At 51.3% G+C, this 21,820-nt stretch overlaps 1 protein-coding gene across 1 annotated transcript in view; it reads right to left on the bottom strand.

Annotated features, from left to right (window-relative positions):
* The window catches only part of RAP1GAP2 (RAP1 GTPase activating protein 2), a 214,499-nt gene that overhangs the window by 188,566 nt on the left and 4,113 nt on the right, over positions 1-21,820 (bottom strand). Inside the window, exon 2 of the mRNA XM_061143107.1 lies at positions 16,835-16,951. Coding sequence (XP_060999090.1) covers positions 16,835-16,951 — 117 coding nt within the window. The remainder of the gene's footprint in view (positions 1-16,834; positions 16,952-21,820) is intronic.

Raw genomic sequence — 21,820 nt, 5'->3', positions numbered from 1 at the left:
AGTGTTAAACAGATGGTTTGCTAAGAAGAAAGAAAATGAAGAAGAGGAGGAGGAGGGGAGGGGCAGAAGCTACAAAAGCTGATTTCTTTAAAACCTTCTTAAGCTATTTAGAGCTCAAACTGACCGCTGATCCCAGACCTGAGATCACCTCTTCTACCCTGATGATAAGTCTGTTACCCTAATGATAAGCCTGTCTTACCCCAGAGAGAACCCAGGTATCTCAGAGTCTGACTCCATATGGTTCTTCCACCCACTCTGGGTTGGTGTGTTTTATTTGTTTGCTTTGTTTTTGGCTGTGCCATTCAGCTTGTGGGATCTTAGTTCATCGACCATGAACCAGGGCCCTCAGCAGTAAGAGCACAGAGCCCTAACCACTGGGCCACCAAGGAATTCCCCATCCACTCTGCTTTTAAGCAAAGAGTTTGTGTCTCCATCTCAAGTAAGAAAACTCCAACAAGAGCAATATATCACTTTTCTGGAGGAAATTTGACAGCACACATCGGAGTCCTTATGTACATGCCCAGAAGCTTCCAGAGTGCAGATCAGGGTCAGTTTGGGCATCTGCATACTTACATGTGCACTACTCTCTAAGTATATTATGCTTCAATAAGTAGCTTTAAAAAATTGCACACCTTTTGACCTAGAAATCCCAGAGGGGGGGAAAATCAGAGCTGTGTGCCAAGTTGTACTTTTGAGGGTCTCTAGCTAATTGTTACCATAACTATGAAACACTGGGGATGATCTAAATTTCCAACAGTAGGAACAGGTGAGAGAAAGACAACATCTCTCAACAATACAGCTCAACTCAGCCAATAAAAATCAGATGGTAAAAATGTGGAGAAAAAAGTTTCCATAAAATTCCAAAAAGCAAAACTAGAATTTGCCATGTTGGCAACTATCTATGTAGCATTTACACTGTATCGTGTGTTTGTGCTTAGTCGCTCAGTCATGTCCAGCTCTTTGCGACCCTGTGGACTGTAGCGCGCCAGGCTTCCCTGTCCACGGGATCCTTCAGGCAAGAACACCGGATCAGGTTGTCACGCTCTCTTCCATGGGATCTTCCCAATCCAGGGATCGAACCCAGGGTTCCCGCATCGCAGGTGGATTCTTTACTGTCTGAGCCAACAGGAAAGCCCCAACATTGTATTAGGTAGTGTAAGTAATCTAGAGATGATTTAAAGTATATAAGAGGCCTAAGTGACCGTCAATAGAAAAATGGAGAAAGAAGAAGTGGTGTACTACTCAGACATAAAAAACAATGAAATGTTGCCATTTGCAACAACTTGAATAGACCTGGAAGGTATTACACTTAGTGAAACAAGTCAGACAGAGATAGACTGTTATCATTTACATTCCAAATCTAAAAACAAATCAAAGGAATGAATATAACAAAACAGAAACAGACTCACAGATGTACAGAACAAATCAGGAGATACTAGAGGGGAGAGAGAAGTTGGTAGGGGGCAAGATAGGAGTAGGGGGTTAAGAAGTACAACTATATTTTATAATAAATTTAAATGGAGTACAATCTTTAAGTTTTTACTTTAAAAAATAAACTATAAGGGAGAATGACAGAGGCTATATGCAAATACTACACCATTTTATATAAGGGACTTAAGCATTGCAGAGTTTTGGTACCCTGTGGGGGGGTGGAGGTGGGTGGGGAGAGTCCGGGAAGCAATCCCCCAAAGATACTGGGGACCACTGCGTATGTGATGCCAGGCAAGCAAGTCACAGCAAGTCTCTGAATAGGATAAAGCAGGCTAACACTTTCAGAACCATGTTGTTCAGCTCACTGTTGTTGTTGTTTAGTTGATAAGATGTGTCTGACTCTTTGCAACCCCACAGACTGTAGCCCACCAGGCTCCTCTGTCCATGGGATTTTCCAGGCAAGACTACTGGAGTGGGTTGCCATTTCCTTCTCCAGGGGATGTTCCCTGCCCAGGGATCAAACCCGAGTCTCTAGCATTGGCAGGTGGACCCTTTACCGCTGAGCCACCAGGGAAGCTGTTGTTCAGGTCAAATTAAAAAATCATGGTTTTTTCCCCGCTTTGTGCTTTCCTAAACTTTCTAAATTTTCTTAAACAAACGAGGTTTGCTTTATAGTCAGAAAAACACAACAAACGTTATTTAGAATAATGACATATAAAAGGCAGCAAAAGGAAACAAGAAAGCAGACGGGCCCTGTGTTATATTAATAAAATAGTGGTTCTCACATGCTACGGGTGTGAGAACCACCTGGGGCTTGAATAGCATGGGGTCAAACCCCAGCCCTGAGGCTTGCAAGCAGTGTGAACTTGGGCAAGTTTCTCAACCTCTCTGTGCCTCAGAGCAGACCTATAAAATGGGGATATTAATGTTACCTACCTCATCAGGCTCTTGGGAGGGGTATATGAGTTAATGCGTGGTAAGCCTTCAAATCGGTGCCTGGCACAGATCTGTAGACCTGTTAGCCAGTGCAATGGCTAAAATTCGGATCCCATCCTTCTGGGGTTGGGCCATGGAATCTGCATCTTTAACAAACTCCCCAGATGATTCTAATTCAGTGAGAAACACTGGAATGAAACCCACTAAGATACCCCCTTTATCTTTGGTGGCCCTTGGAGTTATCTACAGGAAAACCTGGGCACTAGGAGCTGTCTGAAGGGCATTCTCCCTAAAGGAGATGGCAAAGGCAGCTCTTCACTCTCCCCCATTCCGCTGGGTCACTTCCCACACTCCCCTACTACTGCAGAGCCTCACCTGGCCACTTCCCTTCAAAATGGGTGAGAAGGTGGGCATCAGCACCCTCTACAGGCAAGTCTGGGTAGTGCAAAGAGCAAATGTGGGCATCTTGCTTCTTGCTTCTAGGATGGCAGCCATATTGCCTCTGGCAAAAGGGATGGAGGGATGGAGGAATTCTCTGTATCACAGGAGACAAGCAACAACCACCTGGTGTCAGAACACATGGGTTCAAGCCCTGATTCTGACTGTAAATGTAGCTGTGGGGAAATCACATAGACTCCTGTCGCCTCACTTTGTCCACCTATAAATAACTGCCAACATTTCTTGAGAATCTCCCATGAACGAGTTATGCCATACATTTTTATTTCATTTACTCCTTACCACAACCATGTCGTCCATCCTGGAGCCTCAGAAAGATTAAGATTGGACTTCCCTAGTGGTCCAGTGGCTAAGACTCCATGCTCCCAATGCAGGGAGCCCTGGTTTGATCCCTGGTCAGGCAGTGAGATCCCATATGCTGCAACTAAGAGTTCGAATGCCACAGGTAAAGATCCAGACTGCCACAACTAAAACCTGATGCAGTCAAATAAATGAAAATATTTTTAAAATAATAATAATAAAATATTGGTGGCTCAGTGGTAAAGAATCCACTCACCGATGCAGGAGACACAGGTTCGGTCCCTGACCTGGGAAGATCCTACATGCCACAGGGCAACTAAGCCTGTGTGCCAGAACTATCGAGCCTGTGTTCTAGAGCCCAGGAACCACAACTACTGAACCCCACGCGCCTACAGCTTTTGCTTCACAAGAGAAGCCACCGCAATGAGAAGCCTGCGCACTGCAACTGGAGAGTAGCCTCAGCTCTCCGCAACTAGAGAAAAGCCCATACAGCAACAAAGACCCAGAACAACTAATAAATAAATAAATTTCTATTAAATAATTTTTTTTAAAGGTTAAGGGATGTGCCTAAGGTCACAGGGCCCATAAGTGGCTGTAGCAGAATTCAAACCCAGAGCCCCTGCTTTTAACAATTCTGCCATTTCCACAGAAAATGAGGGCCGTGCTTGATGCGAGATACAGCCAGGCTGGGCACCAGCAAAGCCCAAGACTCTCCCTGGCCCCCTGCCAACGCCCAGCTGAGGAGCAGCCCCAGCCCGGGCCAGGATGAGCAAACCCTGAGATCCCCAGGTTTGACAAGCTGGGTGGGAGTCATTCTGGCTGATGAACAGTGACTCAGGCGGAGGCAGCCAGGTGGGGGACCGGCAAGAGGAGGGAGCTCTCTCTGACACTTTAAAAAAATGACCTGCAGCTCAAAGCCAGCATGTGCATTTATCCTGACTTCCCCAGATAAAGAAGGGGGTCCTCGTAGGATCTGTGCCTCCAAGTCCAGGGGAAATCCTGCTGGAGCCCTGACTTTGTGGCACCTCCTCCAATCCTGTCCCTTGCTCCTTTGAAGGGAGCAGGGCTGTCTTAGAATCACAGAATAAAGAGAGACAGAAAAGGCTTACTCCTCTCAGGGTCCCCTCTTCTTTTCCCATCACTGCCCTCAGAAGGATACTGCACAGGTAGGTGCCTCCTGTATTACATGAGAGCTGGGGGTGGGATTGGGGCTGGATCATGCAACTCAGTGAAAACCTGGACCAATGTCTCATCTGAGGCCAAGGGGATCTGTGAGTGGAAGTGTGCATGCCTGCGCGCGCTGTTGTGTCAACTCTATGTGACCCCATGGACTGTAGCCCGCCTGGCCCCTCTGTCCATGGAATCTTCCAGGCAAGAATACTGGAATGGGTTGCCATTTCTTCCTCCAGGGGATCTTCCCAAGTATAGTCATGGCCAAAGAAATAGCCCAGTGAGTATGAAATAATCCAATACATACTGATGGTGTCCCCATTTTAAAGACAGAGAAACTGGGGCACAGAGAGACTGAGTAATGTGCTCAAGATCACACTCCAAAGAAGTGACTGTGGCAGACTGTCCATCCCATAACAGATCCCCCATCCCACATGCTCTTCTTACCCTGTGACAGTAACTCCCCTCCAATAAGTGGGGGGGGGGGTGTTCCCCCTCCTGTAGCATCCATGTGGATCTGCGACTCTGGCAGAAGTGAGGTTGCCTCATTTCCAAGGCCAGGTAACAAAAGGTGAAATAACTTCTGCCTGGCTCTTTCTTGGGCTTCCCTGGTGGCTCAGACCGTACAGAATCCACCTGCAACGTGGGAGACCCAGGTTCGATCCCTGGATTGGGAAGATCCCCTGGAGAAGGGCATGGCAATCCACTCCAGTATTCGCATCTGGAGAGTCCCCTTGGATAGAGGTGCCTGGCAGGCTACAGTCCATAGGGTTGCAAAGAGTCAGACATGAGTGAGCAACTGAGCAGAGGCTCTTTCTTGCCTTTTAATTCAGCCACCACACTGTGAGGAAGCTCAATCTAGCACACAGAGAAACCTGCGTAGTGAGGAACCAAGACCTCAGGCCAATAGCCAGGATCAAAGGCCAGACATGTGAGCCACCGAGCCTTCAGACATTTCCAGCCCCAGAAGACGATGGCAGAGCAGATACAGGTCTCCCTTCAAGCCCTGCCCAAACTGTAGATTCCTGAGCACAATAAGCATCACTGTTGTTTCAGGTCCTAAGCTTCTGGATGGTTTATTATGCAGCACCAGATAACCAGAACAGAGAACCAAGCAAGCTGGTTCCAGAGCTATGCACCTGGCCACCCAGCAGTGGTACCTGTTGTGAGAGACAGCATAGAGGAGGGGTAAAGAGCTTAGGTCTGGAGTCAGATATACCTTCGTGTATTCATCCATTCATCCATTCATCACATGTTTACCACATCCCGACCATGTTCCAGGCTCTCCACTAGTGTGGAGGGTATTCCAGTGAACAAGTCAGACAAATCCCTGCCCTGGGAGGGCAGGGAAGTGGAGTACCAGAGAGGGATAACTTTACACAGGTATTTACATAGGATGATGTAATCCCAAAGGGGACTGGGTGGGTGGAGAGCCCTGTTTAGAGGGGATGATCTGAGTTGGCCTCTCTGAAGGGGAGACTGTAAGGATGAGACGGACGTAGCTTTGTGAGCAGCGGAGGGGACAGCAACAAGTGTCAAGAACAGACCCAGGGCTTCCCTGGTGGCTCAGTGGTAAAGAACCCGCCTGCCAATGCAGGAGATACGGGTTTGATCCCTGGTCTGGGAGGATCCCATGTGCCTTGGAGCAACGAAGCCCATGAGCCATGACTATTGAGCCTGTGCTCTAGAGCCTGGGAGCCGCATCTACAGAAGCCCGCATGCTCAAGCCTGTGCACTCTGGAGCCTGTGCTCAACAAGAGAGGCCACCTCAATGAGAAGCCTGTGCGTCGCAACTAGAGAGTAGCCCCTGCTGGCCTCAACTAGAGAAAAGACCGCACAGCAGAGGAAGACCCAGTACAGCCAATAAATATAAGAACAATCCTGGCTACACTATTTCCTAGCTGTGTGACCTTACGGAAGTGACCCAGCCTCTCTGAGCCACCACTTCCTCGTAAGATGGGGATGCTTTCTGAACCCACCTCATAGGGTGGTTCTGAGGAGCCAGTGAGCTAAAACATGGATCATGTGTGACCCGGGCCTGACACAGGAAGAGGAGCTCCATAAATTTCACTGATTACGCTGCCGGTGGGCTGCCTGGAGCCCCAGAGACCATTCTGCTCCCCATCAGACACTGCCAGGCATGGCTCCAAGGGAAGACAACATGGGCAGGGGAGGTGGAGGGACCCTCCCACTGCTGCACTGGTGCCCAACCCACTGAGGATGGGTCAAGTGGACGCGGGGTGCACACCCCTGCCTGAAGATGCTGACACCCAGCCTAGCTTCCGCCCACCCGCTGCAGCCATCCTGACTCATCTCCTCCACCCAGGGCTCACCCAGTCATCATCCTCAACTCAGAGCTTAAAGGATGGGGCTGGAGATTGGACCGGCTGTCTCACGGCAAGCCCCGCCTGAACAGCAATGGGCAGCCACATGGCCGGTGGGGGGAGAAGCAACCTCCTCAAGGCAGATGGAGGGAGATCAGGATAGGAATGCTGGAGAGCTGGGCAGGGCAGGAGACTCAGGGACCTCAGGTGACCAGGAAATCCTGCTGGGTAAAACACCACCTGCCATCAGACAGGCACACCCTCAAGGATCTGGGGAGCGCTGGGTTGGTGGCCAGCTCACATCCCCAGAGAGAGAACACGAATAAGTCAGAGCACACAGCAGTGCACACAGACGAAAGCTCAGAGGAGCACTGCTTAGTCACACAGAGATGTGCAGACACAGCAATCCAGCAACACGCCCTCCAGGGACCCACCTGCACAGATGGGCACGCACACACAGTGGACCTCACTGTGCCTGAATGCCTGTCACTCCCCTCCAGGTCTTGCTCACCACCAGTCAGCTAATTGGCAGGGTCCCCCGGGTGCCCAGACCCGATGCCATCTGCCGAGCCAGGCCTGGCAGGGCCCAGCTCACACGCCCAGCATGATCCGGGAAGAAGGTTGACAGCCCTGGACCCGAACAAGGGAAAGAGGTGGAACCCCAGCCGACCTAGAGAGCAAGCTGCAAATTCAGAACCCAGGCCTGGTCTCAGGCCCAGTTCCCCAGAGTTCAGTCCTTGCCTTGGGGTCCCACCTGCCTTGGAAGCCCCAACAGCTGGTTTGCACTCTTGAGCAGGTAGAGTGGAATCTACTTAAGGATGGTGGCAAACAGAGTGAAAAACAAACAAAAAAAGTGTAGCATGGTAGACCTGATGCAGAACTTCCCTCGAGAGAAGCACCAAAGCACTGAAAAGGGGGTGGGCAAGAAGAGAGTGTCTTCTGGCTCATTAAAGGGGGAGGACATGGGACCTCCCTGGTGGTCCAGTGGCTAGGACTCTGCACCCCCAATGCAGGGGGCCCTGGTCCAGGAACTAGATCCGGCATGCTGCAACGTACATCCCCCGTGCCGTACAGCCAAGTAAATAAATAAACATATTTTAATGGGGGGAGGAGAAGAAATGGATAGGCTGGCATTACTGACTTTGTTTTTAAACTAAACTTGTGAAAAATAAGAGGAACCCCAAACTGTAGAGGAGTCTTTAAACGATTGTAAGTGAAGACAGTGGCAGTTGCAACCACCCAACCTAGGCTGGGTGTGACCTTGCCTGAAGGCAGAAGGATGGACACCGTGACCGTCGTGTGGCCAGCCTGAGCGGCCCCTGCACAAGCAGGAGGCAGCCAGACACCTTCCCCACTGTACGACCTCCCCCTGGGGAGGGCCACGTTGCTCAGAGATGGGAGAGGACCGGGAGACAAGGGTCACCACGGTACCATGGCAACAGGCCTTGGCAGAGGCACATCCTCGCCTTCTCCAATCACGGCTCACAATGGGACCCAAGTGTTTGCAGACAGTGCCTCACCTGCTAACGTGGGTGGTGACCCAGGAAGCAGAGGCAGACATACTGGAGCAAGAAGGAGGGAGCTTATAGGTGCTGTTCCCCGAAATATGATACCTGCCCTGGCTTATGCCAGAGGGCCCCCAACTAATCCCCAACCAGTGCCATCCCTTCCCGCATAGCACCCCATTGCTCTCCCGCCGGCCCAGCCTGTCCCCACCACTCCAGACACTCCCAAGCCCTGGGCACCAAGGTTGCCCGACTGGCCCCACAGCTCTGGTGCCGCCATCACTCTGGGCCGCCCTCTGCCAATCCATTCTCCCTGCCCTTCCCGTTTTCCAATTTCTCTCGCCCTCCCCCACCCCGTGCCCTCTCCTCCCCACTGACTGTAGTCCAGACCAGTGCCCACGACCATCTGCCAACTCCAAACGCCAGCATCCACCCTCCTGCCACTCCTCCTTCAACCACCTGCTTCTGCAATGCTTGTTCCCCTCGCCCCTTCTGCCCACCCTCCAGGCTCCCATGTCCTCCAGTGGACAGAGCCCAGGGAAAGGCATGTCTGAGCAACTGGCATATTGCCTTCAACTCACAGAATGCAGAGCAGAACCATGCAGGGGGTCTGGGAGACTGTGCCACATGCCAGGAGGATCTGACCAGGTCAGGGGCCAGACCCCTGAGTCCCATATTCTCTGACCAGGATGGGGTCAGAGACCCTTTCGGGCCTCTAAAGACTAGAGGTCACCTAATCCAACTCCTTTCACCACTTTAAGTGATGAATATCTGAACCACCTAGAACATACTGTCTTCCCAAATACACAGAAATATTCTATCACAGAGCCCTCACTATGGACCCATTGCCATGTTCAAAAATTTAGTAAATACCTACAACCCCCAGAGAAGAAAACTGAGGCTCAGAGAAGATCGGCAATTTGCCCAGAGTCACGCAGTGTCTGACACCTCAAGGAGTACTTCAAACCATCTCAGTCCCACATCTTACTCCAATCACTTCTGCAATGACTGGTTCCCTGCAGGTTTTGAGCAACAGCCTATAGCACCACGTGGCGAGGCTTCCTCGAGGACTCAGCGGGATCTTCTCTGAAGCCGCAGTGTGGGATGCCCACACGAACCTTCTGAGGCTTCACACGTCCAGCCTGGAAGCATGCGGGACTTAATGTCCATGAACGGGACAGAGTTGATGGGTTTAACACTTTCCTGTTTCTCTCCCCGACAGGGCAGTTCTGAAATGCATGCTCCTGGGAATACCTCCCAGGAGAGAGCGGTGGGAAGATTAAAAGTGTGCATCCTCCAGTTCTGCTTTGGGAAAACACAGGTGGAGACACAGAGAGACTGTGAGAGGTGGAGCTGGGACTCAACCCAGGTCTGGGTCACAACACAGCCTTGTCGTCTGCTGCTGCCACCACCATCCATGCCAACGCCCCCGTCTCTTAAGGTTCAAGTCATTCTGAACCACAGTGACTCAGCCACACTTGATCCAGACTGGGTCATGGGAAGGGGTAGGGGGTGGTAAGGGTGCCTGTGGCAGGAGGGTCGTCTTCTCTGGAGCTGAGGCCGTGTGTGTGTGTGTACTAGGTCGCTTCAGTCATGTCTGACTCTTTGGGACCCCATGGACTGTAGCCCGCCAGGCTCCTCTGTCCATGGGATTCTCCAGGCAAGAATACTGGAGTGGGTTGCCATTTCCTATTCCAGGGGATATTCCCAAGCCAGGGATCAAACCCACATCTCTGACATCTTCATTGGCAGGTGGGTTCTTTACCACTAGTGCCACCTGGGAAGCCGGGAACTGAGGCCACCTCCCAACAAACCATCCAACACCCTGGGCTAAGCGGGCTGAGTGGGAATCCCAGTCAGATGTGCCCACGCCTACTCAACTTTAGCATCTGCCTCTGCCCAGAAATTCAGTGACTCCAAGCCCCCATCCCATCCAATCCCTCCACAATTCTCAACATCTCAGAAAGGAGGAGGAACCTGAGGTAGCTTCTGGAAGCCTGAGCAGCCGGATCTAGAAGACACCCACCCTGCCCCACTCCTAGATTCAGAATATCCAACACACTTGCTTGGAGATGAGGGCAGAACACCTCCCAACTGCTTCCCACCTCTCAAAGATGTGCGGGGACTTTCCTGAGGGAAATCACTGATGGAGACCTCACATGCCCTGAGTCACTCTCTGCCTCCCGGCTCCCCCGCAGCTGGGCTGGGCGAGCTCTGCTTACTCCTTACTCTGCAGCAGGAAGAACAAGGGGCGGCGGGGGGGGGGGGGGGGGGGGATGCCTTCTCCCCTCTCCATGGGAAACTGAGGCCGATAGGGCTTAAGGGACAGCCCCAGGATCACCAAGCATGAAAAGAATCAGAGTCCTGGCGCCCAGCCCAGGACAGCCCTATTATTCCCTACGAGGCTGCTCTGATGGGGGCCACTCAACAGAGGCAGATCCCAGCATTCAGACCCCAAACCCCACTTGCATATAAATGCCCTTTGGTCTGTTAAGTAGGGTGTAGAGGAGCCACACAGATGGAGAGAAAGAAGTTCTCCTCAACCAGCTCCCAGGTCAGGACTCACAGTGTGCCCCGGACCCCCACCCAAGTCAGGCACCCCCACACTCCTCACTCAGGGCCTCCAAAGGTGAGCACCAGGCTGGAGCCCAGCCCTGCCCCAAAGGTCCAGAGGCCTCTCAGACAGCGCCCCCACTGTCCTGGCTCCCCTCCCTGCAACAGGCACAGGTTGGAGTCAGGCCGGGGTGGGGTTTATGTCCTTTAGGAGGAAAAAAACCAACAAACCAACCCAGCCTAGCTCCAGGGTCCTCCCTGGGGGTCCTGGCTTTTTCCCTTCACCACCACCACCACCTGTAAACACCCCAGCTCTGACCTCCACATGGGTCAGCTTCTCCAGCCAGAGACTTTTTGACAGAGGCTGGGCTGACGTCTCCCTCACCGCATAGACACCCCAGACGTGTGTGTGCGCCATGCCCCACCGGCAGGGTGTCTGAGGACAGTCACCCCACTTCCCAAACAACCCATTACGCTGAACTGCTCCGTGGAATCGCAGCACAGGGCTCACTCACGTCCACACGAGCTGATCTCTCTTTGCAGACACACGCATTTGCACTCACCGCAGACACCCCAATTCCACCCTGGGTCCAGTCCCACCCAAGCAAGACCCACGTTCTGATCCCCGCTGACTACGGGGTCGCCACCCAGCCCCAGCCCCTCTGACCTTCAGTGACGCCGGCGCCCGCGGGCTTACTGCTCGACGTGGACGGAACGGCAGCAGTCTGTCGCGGCGGCGTCCCCCGTCTCCATCCGGCCGCCAGCCCCCTCCTCCTCGGCGGCGGGCTCCCCCGGCCGCCCGCCCCGCCGCGCGCACCGTCACCGCGGCGCGCGCGCGCGCACCCCGGCCGCGGCACAAAGCGGCTCCCGCGACCCGCCGCCGCCGCCCGCACACCTGGCGGGCGCGCCCCACCGCCGGAGCCGCGCACTCACCGCCCGCCAGCCCGCGCCTGGCCGAGGCGGGGCCCTCCTGCCGCCCCCCGCGACGCCGCCGCCTGGGTCCGCGCCCAGGTCCCGGCGATGCCCACTCGGCTCGCCTGGCGCCGCAGCCGCGTAGCTGCCGAGAATGGGAAGGAGATGGAGGGGCGGGCACGCGGGGCCGGAGAGGGCACGGGGGCGGAGGAGGTGGGTACTGCGAGTCCCGGGTGCGGCGCCTGGGATGCTCGCGTCGCTGCCGCCAGGGGACTGCCCGAGGCGGCTCCTCGGAACAAAGGCGCCGGGCGGGGCAGGCGCGCCCAAGGGACCCAGGGGAGCGGAGGAGGGTACAGCCCACCTTCCCGCAGAAGTTCCTGGGGGATGGGGCCCCGGGCCGGTGGGGAATGGAAATAGGGGAAGATCGGCGGGAAGACACCGGGGTTCTCCCCAGCTCTGCGTGCGGCGGGACGGGGGAGGGGGTTCGATAGTACCGGGGGCGGGGCGGGGCGGGGAGCGGGGCAGTGCTCTCTGGATTTGGAAGTGGGAGGTTTCAAGGACTGCCGGAGTCCTTAAAACTGCCTCTGCCTTGGACCTGGCAGCCTGGAGCTTTCATTCACTCTGCACAGACATCCTCCCAGCTTTGGCCAAACCAAGGATGCTCCTAAACTTGAAAGGGCTGAAGGCAGGAAGGGTGCCCTGTGGAGCCCCTGAGATGCTTGAGTCTTGCTCCCTAACGTCCACGAAGGGTGGCCTCTGAATATGGCTTGCACATCTCAGTGGTGGAAAGCTCACCCCCTCAGGACGCAGCTCACGCTGTACTCAGGCAGCTCTGAATGTTAGAAAGCCCTTTCTTTAATTGCATGGACATCTGCATCGCGTCCCTTTGTTGGCCAAGGCCTCACTCTGCTCTGGCCACAAAATCCAGAACGTAGTTAGGGCCTTGTAACTGAGATTCTCCTTCCCATCTTCCTTCCCCTCCCCAGCATTTATTCAGCACCCTTTGCCAGCAGCTTCTCCCTGTGGCTGCCCTCTTGTGTCCTTCAGGCAGGACTCTCCTCTCAAATGTTTCCTTCCCAGTGAGCCCTTCCCTCTCATCCAGAGTTCCCACCCATCCACTGGTCAATCTTTATCTGATGCCCTGTTTGAGTTTGTTCAGCACTCTGATCATCTCAGGAAATTCTCTTATCTATGTGTCTACAGACTGTCTCTGCCACTAGAATGTGTGTCCCTTAGAGGCAGGACCGTTGTGTTCCTTAAGACAAGGCATCAAAACCCCAGGACCTGACCTGGAGCCCGGTAGAAAGATAAAAGGAAAGCAAGTTGCCAACTCACCCTCTGAGTCCGTTCAGCAGCCTGACCCATCGCCCCAAAACACAACTTGCTCAGCGTTCGAGCATAATATCCAATATGGTATTAGCAGAGAAACGTGCTCAATCTCTAGCCACAAAATAAATGAGGAAATGATAGAGCATTCCTGTGGTATATTAGTGTCAGTCGCTCAGCCATGTCTGACTCTTTGCAACCCCGTGGACTGTAGCTCTCCGGGCTCTCTGTCCATGGAATTCTCCAGGCAAGAATACTGGAGTGGGTAGCCATGGCCTCCTCCAGGGGATCTTCTCAACCCAGGGATCAACCATCTGAGACAAAACAGCAGGACCTTCCCTCTGCAGCTCTGGACTCTGCCCTGAGCTCTTGAAGCCCCAAGGTGCGAGCATTTTCATACCCAAGCTTCTAGTCAACTAGAAGCCCTCAGATAGCTGACCCGCTCAGCCTGCTATCCAGATGCAGACAACATTGGAGGCTTGAAATAGACTTCTTTAATTTCTGTTAAACTGTACCTTCTAGACTTGGACTTGGACCCCAGCCTCCAGGACTCTTCGAGTCTAGTTCTGCTATCTTGTCCATTGGGATGGTGTCCAGGTTCTTGCCATCAGCAACATCACCAGCATGCTGTCTACATCCTTCCTCACCAAGTCCCTCATGAACGCCCTGAGCAGTCTCTGCAAGCGCAGCCCACTCGTCAACCTCCCCAGCGGTGCCCGCCCCCAGCCCACATTCCTCTGTCACCTGTAAGGCTTTGATGGGAAGACAAGAACAATTTCTTGCTGAAACGCAGGAACCCCTGTCTCCTGCTTTACCACCCCCAACGTAACTTCTCGTCTGGAAAACTAATCGGAAAAGCAAATAAAGCTTTCCCCAGCAGGATGGGTTCCCAGGGAATTCACTCGCTGCCAGTGGTCCTCTATCTCTTTCCTTGCTAAGTGCCCCCAAACCATCTCTTTAATAACAGACTCTGAAACCTGATTAGGACTGATGCTAAGCTCATTTGTTTATGGTTTGTGGACTTAGTTCCTCTCTGTAAAGATACAAATTACTTTCACCATCTCCCACTTTGGGGCACACGTCCTGTTCTCTGAGAGGAAGTGTGCATAGCAGTGGTGAGCACTGCCACTGACTCTGTGCCTCAGTTTTGCCATCTGAAAAATGGGGAGAACAACAGTACCTAGATCATAGCATTGTTGTGAAGGGTAGATCAATGTATGCCTGCAAAGCGTTTATAACATGACACATAATAAATACACATAATAAGTTAGTACAACTTTCGTGATATAAGAGTAATAGTTTTTTGAGTGCTTAGTCTCAGAGCTATGGCAGCCTCCTCTTCAAGTCCCTTGGGAGGTAGCCTTCTCAGGTATGAAAGCTAAAGTTATTTCGAATGGCTCCATCCTATCTTATGATTGCTTCCCTCCTCCATGGACTCAGCTAGGCTCCTATGACTCTGAAAAGCATTCTTCTTTGGCTATAAAAAGGGTTTGCCTAAAGCCACCCACATGGGCAGGCGGCCTCAGCCTCCTCTTCTTCCCTTGTATCTTGGGCAGGTGTAGCTGACCCATCCTGATCTTGGAACTCGCCTCCCTTCCAGCCTTCCTACCTGTGAGCCTGCATTATGTTCATTTGTCCTTCAACTGGTGCTTGTTAAATGAGCTCCTTCTCTGAGCTAGGACCTCAGAATACAGACGAGGACAAGAGGGAGAAGGGCCTGCCGTCATGGAGCTCACATTCCAGGGGAGCCACGGGCAATGAACAGACAGGCAAATAAACTAATGTCAAGTAGCATGAGAGTTTTGATGAAAGGAAAGGAGGCGAGGGAGAAGCTGCTTTCCGTCAGTCAGATGGTGCTCGGCCTGCAATAGGGCTTTCCAGGTTGCCTGAAATTGCAATCTGCCCTTCATGGCTGTGTCTCACCAGCGTGCTTGCAAGGCAGCCTTCTCTGTCTCTGAACGCATTCACAGCCTATGCTCAGGATCACACTGCCCTCCTCATACTCTTGCCTCAGGCTCGAGGGGCTTTTCAGTCTCTCTCTGCGCTATTTGCAATCTACCCTTGGGAGCTTAGAGCATTTGTCTAACCTCCCATTTCCTGAATACCAAGAGTTCCCAGGTGGCCTGAGTCACCTTTCCCAGGGTTCCTGTCACTTCTATGTGCATGTGTGCTAAGTCACTTCGGTCGTGTCCAACTCTGTGCAACTCTTTGGACTGTAGCCCACCAGGCTCCTCTGTCCATGGGATTCTCCAGGCGAGATTACTGGAGTGGATTGCCATGCCCTCCTTCAGGAGATCTTCCCAACCCAGTGATCGAACCCAGATCTCTTATGTCTCCTGCATTGGCAGTCGGGTTCTTTACCACTAGCGCCACCTGGGAAACCCCATCATTTCTGTATCATCATTCAATTAATTCCTCCTTGAGCAGAACTGGATCCAGAGTTCCTGTTCCCCTCACTGCTTCCGGTACCTTCTGAAATCGTCATTGAGACGAGAGAGCAGATGCACTGCTCTTAGCTAAGTAGGACTCTCAGCAGATGTCTGGGGAGGTGAGGTCTGCTAGCACTGCTGAGCCTTATTCCTGGGGCCGGTTTGGGGAGTTGCAGGAAGAGCATGGTCTCTGTTTACTTACTGGCCAGACCAGGGTGTTCCCCCAAATGACATTACTTCCTTTCTCCTTTTATTCAGCCACCCCTGGGAGGAAAGACCTGTTCATTCTTGGCTTCAAAAGTGAAAGTCTTAGTCGCTCAGCCATGTCTGACCCCATGAACTGTAGCCCACCAGGCTCCTCTGTTCATGGGATTTTTCCAAGCAAGAATACTGGAGTGGGTTGCCATTCCCTTCTCCAGGGGATCTTCCCAACCCAGGGATTGAACCCAAATCTTCTGCATTGCAGGCAGATTCTTTACCATCTGAGCCACCACAGAAGCCGCTTGGCTTCAAGGGTCCTGCTACTTTAGAAGCTGGTGCAAAGAGGTTTGGATGGGGCAAGTGGGAAGAAAGCTCCAGGGTCAGGTCTGGCAGAAGCCTTGGGAAGGGGTGTGGCGGCAGCAGGGCTTCCCAGCATGTCTCCATCAAGACCGCTAACAGTTGTCATGCCTGTCCACAGTGTGGAGGAAGGAGCCGGCGGGGCCGGGGAGCAGGAATCTGGGTGTCCCTCCCCCAGACTCAGGATCCCAGAGGAGAGAGACAAGGAAGGGCTGACTCTACCCAGGGCAAAGCAGGGACTGCCCAGCAAACTTGCCAGACGTTCTTCCTCTTAAAAAGGAACCAGCCAGGCTTCCCTGGTGGTTCAGTGGTTAAGAATCTGCCTTGCCAATGCAGGGGGCACAGGTTCTATCCCTGGGCCAGGAAGATTCCACATGCTGCAGAGCAACTAAGCCTGCATGCCACAACTACCAAGCCCACGTGGATGCAGCTGCTAAAGCCTGTGTATCTTCAGCTTGTGCTCTGCAACAAGAGGGACCACTGTAATGAAAAGCCCACACATTGCAACTAGGGAATAGCCCCCACTTGACACAACTAGAGGAGGCCCCAGTGCAGCAGGGAAGACCCTAGCACAGCTATAAATAAATAATTTTTAAAAAAAGAAAAAAAGGAACCAGCTCATCTCCAGGCATCATTTCACTTGAGGTTCATGATCTTCCCAACAGAAGGCAGGGAAAATATGATCAAACTCATTTTACAGAGGAGAAAGCAGAGGCAGTGACTCTGCCTCAAATCACTCAGAATATTCTAGGCTGGAGCAGCGCTTCAGCTGATAAACTCTTTCAAGGACCCTAGAAGGCCTCTCCACCACAGAAGGCAGTGGTTCCCACTGGGAGTTCATGGACCAGTGTAGGGCTGGCTGCCTAACAAGGACCCCCTGGAGGGGCCTGGACCCTGGCCGAAGAAGGAGAGGAAGGGCAGAGGGTGCTCTTACCTGGAGGGAGACTCCAGGTCAGCACGGCTGAGGATGCGATGCTGCTGGGGGCTGTAGAGCCACTGGAAGGCTGTCAGCGTCCTCTCCTCAATTCGGAACCGTCCCTCCTGCACGTACCTGCGGGTGAGACGGGAGAGAGTCAGGCGGTGGGCAGGCAGGGCCCTGCAGAGGCCCTCTGGGAATTGGCCCTACGTGCCAGAAAGTGATAGATGAAAGGTACCTGTCCCCAAATACCCCTGCTCACCATCCAGAAAGTCTTATCTCCAAAGAGCCATGATTTAAATTCCCTGAAGAATAGGCAGCTATATGGAGCAACTCAATAGAAAAACTTTCTAAGTGTTAGTTGTCTGAAGTTGAAAGGAGTCAGTCGGGAAGGGTGAGTTTCCTGTCACCAGAGGTATGTAAGCAGAGGCTGGGCAGAGAACACAAACATCAGACAAGGGTCCATTCTCCAAGCCCTTTGTAAGACTGACATGTTGGACTTCTTGCACTCACAGCAGGAGAAAGCATGCTCTGGGGTGGGTGTCATGACTCAGATGTCACGATTAGATCTTCCAGAACCTCAGGGGTCTCTCCCAGGGTTCCAGCCACCCTGGGGATTGACACTCAGCCCAGAGCAAGGATCAGGGAAGCTGGACCGGGCAAGGTGAACACAAAAGGATCTCATTCACTTCGGCCACCAACTCCTGGTAGACTAATAAATCCGTCCATTAATCCAGTATTTACTGAGCGCCTGTGAGAATGAGCAAAAGAGACATAATCCCTGACATCCTGGAGCCTACAGTTTTGTGGGAAGAGAAGCCATCAAATAATCACATGAACTAATATATCATTATAAACCAGCCCCCTCACACATAGTGGGATTGTCAATTGGTACAAGCCCTCTGCTGGATAGTCTGACAACATCTGTCTAAATTACAGATGCAGTTCCTCTGAAATCCAGCTATCCCTCTTCAAAGAATTTATCTACGGATTCTAGCATGTGCACAAGGTTATACGTAGCTCTGTTTCTAATGACAAAAGACAAGGAATGGACCAAGCAGCCATCAGCAGGGGGCTGGTTAAATAAATACCGGTGGATCCATAGAGCACAACAGTGTGCAGCCATACAAAGTGTTTTTATTGAGGGCATTCCCTGTGTGCTATCATGCAAAGATCTCCAGGATACATTGTTTTAGCTCTTTTTTTTTTTTTTTTTTTGAGTTTTTGTTTTTCTTTTTGATACATTGTTTTAAAAGGGGGGAAAGAACAAAGTAAGAATTTGTATTTGCTTATCTTTACATGTAGAAATTCTGGAGACAAAAAAGCTAATAAAAGTAGTTACCTAGGTGGAGATAAGGACAAGCTGGGGGAATGAGGGGAGGGAGTAACTTTTTAACAATGTGTCTTTTTATACAGGAGAGTTATTACCTATTATTAAAAATCTTTAATTATGTGTGTGTGTATGAAATAACAAACTGTATAAAGTGCTATGAAAAAAACCAAATTGTGCAGCTACTCTGATACTGCCTGATCGGGCACAGGCTCTTTGTTGAGGGAGATTTCCCAGAATGCCGGTTGCAGGAGGAGAGAGGGCTTCCATTGCTCCTATGGTCTCCCAAACCAGGGCATCTGGTCCCCACCTGTCTCCCTTCACTCTCTTCGATATGATCTGACGGGCATTTCAGGAAGATCGTCCTGGGGGAAAAGGGTAAGGCAGCCAGGTTAGATGTTCTTGCAGGGGGTCCAGATGGGACAATGTTGGTTTGCACAGGAGACAGTGCTGGAACAGAGAGACAAGGCAGAACTCAAGTGAGAGAAGGAAGAAGTGTCATCTGGACCTGGGGATGGGTCAGACATGGTGAACCGGAGACAGGCAACAAAGTTTTTTCTGAGTTTCTGGTTTGTATGGGCATCTGGGTGCAGTGTCCTTCTCACTGGACAAGGACAAGTTTAGGAGGGAAAATCATGATTTTATGACTTTCCTTTGTGGGACATGACCTTCCTCTGCTTCCTGCCTCAAGATGACTCCTGCCGTGTAAAACCTGGTTCAAAACGAGACTCCTTGCAAAACAAATAACTTGGCTCCTCCAGGAAGCCTTCCTTGATTAATCCCATCCTATTGTGATGATGCATGTCTATGCCTTTCCTCATTCTCAGGCTCCTCCAAATGTGCTCCTCCTCCTTGTCCCAGCCAACCCTCCTCTCCTTTCCCCAAGGCAGGGCAGAAGGGACTGTTGTCCACTCATTGCAGGCACCTCAACCTGGATTCCACTTCCCAGCTTCAGGTGAGTGATTTTCCACTGTGAGTCCTGGATTCCTCATCTGTAAAATTGGAATAATAACACCACCCACTTCAAAAGGTTGTTAAGAGGATTAAATGAGATAATTCGAGGAAAGCTCCTGCCACATGGTCATCCTTATCGCCTCCCCTCTCCCCCCCATCTTCATGTGTCCTCACCAGTCATCGGCTTTACCTGCTTCACTCATGATAGACAAGCCCTATCCCTGCATGCTCTGCTCTAAGCTTCACATGAAATCCCTCAGAACTGGCTGATCCCATTTCAGAGATGAGGAAGAAGAGACTCGGGGGATGGAAGTGAACTCGTCCAAGGTCACATACACACAGGAAGCAGCAGCCTTCTCTGTACCTTCATCCCCTGGCATCCAGTCCTCTCTCCACACACACACACATATCCTCTCCCTCCTCCGTACCAGCCCCCACTTCCCAGCACAGATCTTGTCACCCCCTCCCCTGGCCTAAAAGGTTAGGGGCTTCCCACAACATATCAAATGTCCTCCAAACTGCTCACCTGAGAAGTCTAATTCTTCCCCACTTTGCTCCCCTCCAGTCCTTCCCGCCATGACATGCTTTCCCCTCCACTCCCAACCCTAGATTCTTAATCTGTTGTCCTTCTCTAAAGATGCCCTGCCTTTTGTAACCTCTGAGCTTTAGCTCAGGCAGTGCCCAGATCTCAGCTGCCCTCCCTCCATCTGTGTCTTGCTCCACCCTGGCCAACTGCTCAAACCACACTGCTTCTAAAAATCTGTCCCCAGCCTCCCAGTGAGCCTCCAAAGTGGTTCCAAGTTTCTGGGGATGCTTTGCTTAACCTTGGTCACCACGCTGCTCTCTGCCCGCTCGTACGTGAGTTATTTATGTGCCTGTCTGTCTCCCTGCTAGAGTGCAAAGATTATATCTGATCATCTCTGAAGTCCCTGTAACACTCCCACCCAGCTCCCCAGTCAACTGAGCCAGTTTGCCTTAAAAAATCACAATAGTCACAGTCATCAACTCACTATGTTCTTGAGAAGATTTTCCAGAGACTGCTCTGACAGAGATGATCTCCATTAATGAATCCAATTTACTAACTTAGGAGGTAGGATTGGCTGCACTGGACTTCATCAACTATAGGCAAACAGAACATCGTCCATCCCCAGATATCTTCCCTATAAACCTGTCTCATACCTGAAACTCTACTCAACAGTACACAGGGGATTAAATACTGCAGGGGGTCAACCTTGGAAGTCACTAATAGCCATTCACACTTTAGCAAGAACCAGCTTCTCAGATTATCTCTGGGAAAGTAGGAGTCAAGACCTGGGCACGATCAGGGACATTGAAAGGAACGAGAAGAGAGGAGCAGAAACCACTCACATAAGAGGCCCCCAGTGTGGAGGATCCATCACCAAAAGAGAGAAGGGTCAGGCACTTTAGAGGTTACACCTATTTTTTCCATTGAACACTGGGGTAGGTCAGGCGGGCACTGAAAGCTGAACCTTGAAAACATTTTGCTAAGTGAAAGAAGCCAGTCACAAGGGCTCATGTGCTGTATGATTCCATTTATATGAAATGATGTCCAGAATAGACAGATCCATAAAGACAGAAAGATTAGTGGTTGCTTAAGACTGGGGGTGGGGGGGGAGGGGGACTGGGATTTCTTTGGGGGATGATGAAAATGTTCTTAAATTGAATACGGTGACAGTTGCACAGTCCTGTGAATATATTCCCACTGAATTCTACACTTTGGGTAAGTTGCGTGGCACGTGAATCCTATTTCAATAAGGCTGCTGTTGAAATAAGTGAATAATAGTGCATACTGATATAATGAATGATTGAATAATTAAATAAATGGAGAGCAAAGAGACAAATCTCACTTGCAGAAGAATTCCAAACAATGTATGTAAACAGTCTACCCCCAGGAAGGTGGACCACTGCTCCCTCTACATAGATGTGGGCTTCACAGAGCAACTTCCTTCAAAGAGTACAGTATGGAAGGGGGGGTGGGGAGTAACGCCAACAAACACTACTTCAGCCAGGTGGTCAAAGTCAACGTCAAAAGCTTTTTTTTTGGCCACACCCCAGCGGCACAGAAGATCCTATGTCGCCCCTCCCCCAGGGATTGAACCTGTGCCCCCTGCAGTGGAAGCACGGAGCCCTAACCACTGGACCGCCAGGGAGTTCCCTTCATAAGCTATGTTAGCAGTAGATATCCTTGATAGGATGTCGGAAAATGACACTCTATCCTTGTGATCTTCTTCTCCCAAATTCATAATTCCAATCTAATAATGAGAAAAACATCAGATACATCCCAACTGAGGGACATCATCCTACAAAACAGGGCCACAACTCCTCAAAACTGTCAAATTAATCAAAAACAAGAGAAGTCCAAGAAACTGTCACAGCAAAGAGGAGTAATTACATTAATTACTAAATGCCATGTGGTATCTAGATGGGACCCTATAACAGAAAAAGGACGTAAGAAATCCAAATAATCTGTGGGGCTTAGTCAATAATAATATATCAATATTGGTTCATTTTTGTAAGAGATGTACCATACTAGTGTAAGAAGCTAATAATACAGAAAAGTGGGTGTGGGGTATATGGGAACATTGTACTATCTTCTCAATTTTTTTGTAAATCTAAAGTCATTCTAAGGGCTTCCCCAATGGCTCAGCAGGTAAAGAATCCACCTGCAATACAGGAGACACAGGAGACTTGGGTTCAAT

Source organism: Dama dama, chromosome 5, assembly GCF_033118175.1.
Source record: "Dama dama isolate Ldn47 chromosome 5, ASM3311817v1, whole genome shotgun sequence".
Classification (NCBI taxonomy): domain Eukaryota; kingdom Metazoa; phylum Chordata; class Mammalia; order Artiodactyla; family Cervidae; genus Dama; species Dama dama.
This window is presented reverse-complemented; position numbering and strand designations above follow the sequence as displayed.